The 6,809-nt window shown below is 48.0% G+C and overlaps 1 protein-coding gene across 1 annotated transcript; it reads right to left on the reverse strand.

Annotated features, from left to right (window-relative positions):
* Window positions 1-428: 428 nt before the first annotated feature.
* On the reverse strand, window positions 429-3,258 carry LOC123136101 (F-box/LRR-repeat protein 14). The gene is made up of 2 exons (XM_044555387.1): window positions 3,026-3,258; window positions 429-2,122 (listed from the first exon to the last, which is right to left on the reverse strand). Exon 2 carries the CDS (start codon window positions 2,107-2,109, stop codon window positions 655-657), a length of 1,455 nt encoding a protein of 484 aa, XP_044411322.1. The 5' UTR covers window positions 2,110-2,122; window positions 3,026-3,258; the 3' UTR covers window positions 429-654.
* Window positions 3,259-6,809: the final 3,551 nt, after the last annotated feature.

Genomic DNA, 6,809 nt, shown 5'->3' on the forward strand with positions numbered 1-6,809 from the left:
CAAATTATGCTAGTAACTTATACTCCCTCCGTTCCAAAATAAGTCTCATGGTTTTAGTTTGAACAATTTGAACTAAAACCATGAGACTTATTTTGGAACATAGGGAGTATATGTTAAGAAGCAATGAAAAGACATCCCCAAATAGAATCAATGTCAACAAAATAAGTATGCCGCCTTTGTAGTACAGGTCAATGTGAAACATTGACCATTACTACACTGATCCATACCAAAATTGCCACACGAAAATAGCAGGCAGATATACATGTCTTCAAAACCCCTTGCATAGTAGAAAGGGTTCACGCCATTTCTTAGAGAGTAGAAACAATAATACCAAACAGCAAAAACATGGAATCTTGGAGACGATTTGTGCGGATTACAAAACAGCTATAGAGAATATAAGTTACGCAACAAGAATTACAGTACACGAGTGGGGCCTACTATTAAAGTTTCATTCACCAGATGCCGTCCAAAGATCACCATTAGACTGTCATACAGAAAAATAAATATCATAGCACTAAAGGTAGAAGGCAATAGAAAGTCCAGACAAGTGAATCTAGGTTGGATGATGCACAGCCTTGTCTAATGATGCACACTAAACAACTTAATGGCTTCAGCAGCAAACTCATACTGAAAATTTTGGAGACCACTTCATCACTAGGCACCAAGACCAATTGCCTTCATCAGGGAATCTGAAAAGTTCTCAGAGTAGTGAACCGACTTGGCAACACCCTGCGCAGCTTGCAGAGAGACCTCACCACAATACTCAATGACCAAAGACTCTAATTTATGTGCACGTCCCAGTTCAGCCATTCCAACATCAGTGACATTATGACACGCCCGAAGTGTGAGATTACTCAAGCATGGGGTGTGTGCAATGAAGCGCATCCCAGCATCAGTTACCGCATGACACAATATAAGCTCGAGTGTCTCCAGATGTGGTGAGGATGAGAGGGCCTTCATCCCCTCATCATCAAAGAAATTGGCGGTGTTTAGCACGAGAACACGAATTGGGCAGGACTGAATGAGTGCCAGAAAACCCTTCTGTGTGAATCCTATTTCTGATGGCCAGTCACGGGAACATCCTGTAAATTTGAGGTCTACGATCTGAAGCATAGGACAGTTGAGGGCTAGAGTGTAAATGCTGTTATCAGTAAATGACGTCCTGGTTTCACAATAGCCGTCTTCACTACGGTAGCGCTGTAGGTTGAGCCCAAGTGAGATGCTTTTAAGGTTGCTGCAGCTCCGGAATAATGCAATCATGTCATTGTCATTTAGCGCATGAACATACTCAAGCCAAAGATTCTCCAATGCTTTACACTTCCCTAGGACAACACGAAGTCCTATTTCTGGCCAGGTTTTAATATGTGCCAACCTTAAATCCTTCAAACTCTCACAGGAGAAATCATATATATCTGTGCTGTGAGCATCATACGAGGGATCATAGAAATCATAACCTATATAACGATCATGTCTTTTTCTTTTCCTCTCAAACTCAAACTTCTGGAGCTTCTTCCATCCTGAACCAAACTTTAGGAAGTCATGATGATTGATTCTTTTGCAATTCTTCACTACAAGCTCTTCCAACGATCCATCACTACCAAGGTATTCCAGCCACTCTACACTGTCGATTTTCTCGCAATCAATAAGGTGGAGAGCAGATAGACTTGTACAACCAACTGCAACCGAGAGAAGCCCATATGACGTTATTTTTGGTGCGGAGTTCAGCCTGAGAGACACCAATGTCTTGCAATAAGCAAAAGAACCAAGCCCAGAGTCATCGATGCATGAGCAGAAGCTTAAGGTGAGGTCAGTCAGCGAGGAACAGTGAGATGAAAACACAGAAAGGCCTTTGTTGTCCAACTGCTTTCCATGTCCAGTTATCCAACCAGAGTAATCGATTTCCAATTTCCGCAAATTTGTGAACCTGGCGCACAGTGATGTTAGTGCTTCTGTAGCAGTGCAAAGACCGGAACCGACATGGATATCATCCCTTTGATTCCCCTCTATCTTGTAGAGCTGCTTTGAGACGAGGGAAAGAGAATTCAGATCACTTGTCCTGGTGATGCTCTTGAGAATCTCTGTCACCAGAGCCTCCGGTAGGTCCTCCATCGCACAAATTCAGCTGTACCAATCAGGTAATATATATCAAGGTTCAGAAAACAAGCGAAGTGCTGGACTAAAACTTAAGATATATCAGAATAATGCATGTGAAGATGGAGATGAAACTGGCAACAGACACTCATTACGAAGAATATACTGATGAACTTTGAGCATTTTCTGTATCCGTCCAAACTTTGTGTGTTCTTCATAAGCATGGAGATTAATTAAAGTAGCTAGCTCCTTATCTGTCTCTAGATTGTTAGAAAGAAAAAATGAGGCTACAGGCCACATCATTAAATTAAACTACTCCATCATAAGTAGCAGAGCCTGGATAATGAACTAACTAAGAGAACACAAAGAAACGAGCTAGAATTTCTGCAAGAAGACCCACGTGCTGAATCTGAACCAACTTATTTGGAGTGGAGGCACCTAATTAACAACATGAAAACCAGAGCATGCAAATTACTACTTGTAGCTCTTGCTTGGGCAAGAAAAAAAGTAGGGAGATCATTTTGCCACAGCCGATGAGTTCACAGGGTGCATTTACTAATAGATAACACCAATCTAATATCTGTTCAACTAGAAATACTACTATTTGCTGCAACCCTAGGCTAGTACTCCCTCCGTTCGGAATTACTTGTCTCGGAAATGGATGTATCTAGAACTAAAATACATCTAGATACATCCATTTCTGCGACAAGTAATTCCGAACGGAGGGAGTAGTAATCAGCTGCAAAAAGCTTATTTTCTACTCCTACCTAGGAGAATGGATTTGCAACATTAACTAACTTTATTATTGATGCTACTACCGGTCTAGTTTCCCCTATCAATATCAAGAAAGCGAATCTAAAAGAAAGCGTGCACATGTCGAATGGGGGAACCAAGGAACAGGGGAGGGGTCAGGAGAAGCGAAAAACGGCGGTACCTTGAGCACGACCGGGAGATAGGAACAGCGGCGACCGTAGGAGAGGAGAGGAGAGGAGGGTATCTCCGCCGCCGCTCGGCCTCGGTCCGCAGCGGAGGAGACTGCTTCTCTCCTTTTGATTCGGGATCGGAGGAGAGTGTAAACCCTAGCCTCAGTCGCATCGCATTTCCTCTCCTTTCCAGCGAGGAAGAGGAAGGAAGATGTGGGGCCGGCGTATTGCCAGCTGCAGCGGGCCGAGTCGAAAAAGCTTGCCCACAGGCCGGTCCGAGAGGGCCAGCTCTGGGTGCGACTCATTTACAAGTACGAATTATTTTCCTTTTTTTATAAATCTCAAGCATACATTTATCTCGCAAATTTTATCTAATCGTTTGAAAAAATAATTAAAATTTAATGCATTTAAAGAATGTCCATGTCCACGAAAACAAATTTTCATATACTTATTGAAATGTCTAGCAACTTTTTATATGTTCCTGTATGCGATAAGAAATGTTCATGTGTGATAAAAATGTTCACTCCGCGTATTAGCTTCATAATACAATAAATTAATATCATTAGATTCATTATTGAATGTGCTTTCATATCATATAGATTTTGTGACGGTAAATATTTATATTGCGTACTATAAACTTGGTCAAACTTTATGAAGTTTGACTTCAGTCAACTCTAATATGCAGAGTAAATAAAAACGGAGGGAATATTTTCGGAATGAATCTTATATGTGAAGAAAATATCTATAGTTATATCTACTACTACCTCCATTCCTCAATTAAACTGTCTCAATGTCTTATATTTAGAAATGGAGGTAGTAGTACGGGATTATGTTCCGTTCCGTTGTAGGACGGAAAAACATCGTCCACCGTGCCGCTCCCACGAGGAACCCTAAATCGCGCCGCCGTCAGCCCTCCCGCCCCGCCTCCCCACTCCCTCGCTGCCGCCAAGGGACGCCGCCGGGCAAAGCCCGGGCGGGTCGGCGGCGGCGGGGATTCTCCCCTCCTCTCCAGGCTCCAGGCGGCGCGGGACGCCAGATCTGGCGCGGAGGCCCTCACGCCGGCGTGGTTCGCGTGCTGGCGGCGGGCAGGGGTGGCTCTGGCGAGGCACGGCGCGCGCGTGGCTCTCGTCTGGGCGGAGTGGCGCGGCCTTGCTCCGGGTGGCGTGGGGCGTGCCGGCGGCGTCGGGGGTCGGCGGTGCCCTGCTCCGGGCGGCGCGACGCGGCCTTGCTCCGGGTGACGCGACGCGTGCCGGCGGCGTCTGGGGTCGGCGGTGCCCTGCTCCGGGCGGCGCGGCGGGACCTTGCTCCGGGTGGCGCGGGGCGTGCCGGCGGCGTCTGGGGTCGGCGGTGCCCTGCTTCGGGCGGCGCGGCGCGACCCTGCTCGGCTTGGCGCGGCCTCGTTCGACATGTGGCGCCGTGGTGGTGCCCTTGGTCAGCGTCAGGTCGGCTGGCCGGCGACCCTCCTTTGCGCGGATCCGTGACTCTCGGGCCAGATCTGGCGCGTCGGATGGCTCCCGACCGGGTGCTGCGGGAGGCTGGTTCACGGCGGGATGCTCGACGGCGGTCCCCTGGATCTGCACGAGGGGTGCAGCGGGTGAGTGGATGTGGGTGGTGCGTTGATTTCGTCGGAGGCGGCAATGCATGCGCAGCCATGGAGGCGGCGGCGCTGCGAGGCTTGGCTAGGCAGGGCCTTGCGAGCAGCGGGCGCCCGACCACCTACGTGTGAGCCGCCGGCAGTGATGCCTCGGTGAAGTTGGCGTCGAAGTGTGGCTGATGGTGCATGTCAGGTCCATCTGTGTGGTAGTCCTTAGGTGCGGGTGAAGGCCATCGCGACGGATCTGGTCCCCACATCGATTGGTGGTTGCTGCGGTTCCTGGTGTGCTGAAGGTGGTGGCTTGAGGCGTGCTTCCTCGGCAGTGATGTGTGGCTCTGACTGCAAGTGGCTGCGGTGTTGGCGGTGTGAGGCATCTTTCGGGGCTGGCCGAAAGCTTGGTGGCGTGGAAATGTGCAATGCTACGGATGAAAATTCTGTTCGGCCTTGGTCGGACCGGCGTCGATGGCACCCGTGGGTGTCATTCCCCTTCCTGGAGGCGTCGCCGAGTGTAGCGCCATTGTTCACGGTGCCTTGTTTTGGCAACCATCTCCGGGGCGAAAGCCTTGATTCGTAGGATCGGCACGATGGCGGTGTCTTTCTGACGCTGTTTCTCTGTTGGGAGCTTCGTGCTTGGAGAGAAGAGGCCATGTGTTGCGCTCCTCCGGCGTGCACCGCTGCCCGGATCGTTCTTCTCTGGCGCTATGTACGGTCGTTGCTGGCTCTTCCTAGGAAGCTGGAGTTGCTGTTCTTTGATGATCACCGGCGTCGGTCGAGACGCGGCGAGGATATCGGTTTTGGGTAGGCTCTTGTTTGTCATAGTGTGTAGTCGTGTGTGGTTTCCTTGTTTGTGTCGGGTGTGGAGTTGTGCTACACTCGCTGTTCGCAGTGAGAGGTAGATGTGGTTGTATGGCTGTATTTCTCTCCTTCTATAAAACTAAGGTACGCAATTTGCGTACCCTCGAAAAAAAGAAATGGAGGTAGTAGTTAAATTGCCCGTGTGTTACAACACGAGCATATATATTTTAATGGTTTAACATGAATCGTGTCTAATTTATATAATACTGAGACACACGTAGTATTGTCTATTTAGTTTGTTTACTGTTAGATCAATCTTCTTATTCTTCTTCCTCCATCTACTATCTTAATTTCTCTACCTCTCCGATACAAGTGGCAATCAACATGTTGACTTCACCGGCGAGCCCCGTGGAATCGCCTCATCTCTGCACATCACTCTGACGGCCGATGGTGGGGAGGGGAACCCCAGTGCCTTCGACTCCTGTTAATAGTTTAGGCTAGATTTTTTAGTCATCACAGGTGCGACGCTCGGGCGGATGGCGACGCTTAGTTTATCTTCCGGGCTCTGACCCTGCCCGAGTTGGACATGTTGGACGTAGTCGACAGAGCTCCAACGCAGATTCCTGCCGCCTCCTTGGGACAGTGAGGTTTTAGAGTTTCTCGTCATGTGACGAGATTTGGTGTCAGGTCCTTCAAATCCATGCAAGGGTTTAACGGCGACGATAGCATATGAGAAGAGTCAACAAGATGCTCCTTGTGAGTGCTTGCTCGTGCTTTTTTAGGCATTAGTTTCTGTACTCAAAGTAGTTCACAATGAGTCATGTATTCCATTCCGTTTAAATCACGATATACGTTGTCAAGCTGAATGTGAGTGCTTATCATCCTTGTCCTTGGTAGCTCGACCTCTCTTCTTGATCATGCGGTACAAATTCTAGAAACTGAGTTAACACTTAGCTCGTGTCGCATGGTCATACTTTCTGAATTAAATCGCTTGAGATGACCCAAAGAATATTGCTCTGGGTGGAGGGGACATTTTCATCTTGGTCAACCATGCCACGCAGCTTGCTTCCCGACTAACCCCAAATCTACCATTGTAACTACTCCGTTATGGAGTAGCATCTGATAAACCCCAAGTAAGTCGACACCCAACTCAGGTCATGCAAGGACCTCGGGTCTAAGGACATTGCATATATATTGTTTGAAACTAACAAATGGTAGAAGCTTGTTGCATCTCAAAGTGGATTTTCTCAACTCATCCGAGTCAATATTGTCGGATTGGCATCACCATGCCAATGACTTGTGGAACACAATCATCAGTCGAGTTGTGCACTAGTCAAGGATGATACGTCTCCAATGTATTTACTTTTCCAAACACTCTTACCCTTGTTTTGGACTCTAACTTGCAT

Source organism: Triticum aestivum, chromosome 6B, assembly GCF_018294505.1.
Source record: "Triticum aestivum cultivar Chinese Spring chromosome 6B, IWGSC CS RefSeq v2.1, whole genome shotgun sequence".
Lineage (NCBI taxonomy): Eukaryota > Viridiplantae > Streptophyta > Magnoliopsida > Poales > Poaceae > Triticum > Triticum aestivum.

Coding starts and splice junctions, on each gene's coding strand:
- LOC123136101 (XM_044555387.1), bottom strand. CDS start 2,109: ATGGAGGACCTACCGGAGGCTCTGGTGACAGAGATTCTCAAGAGCATC.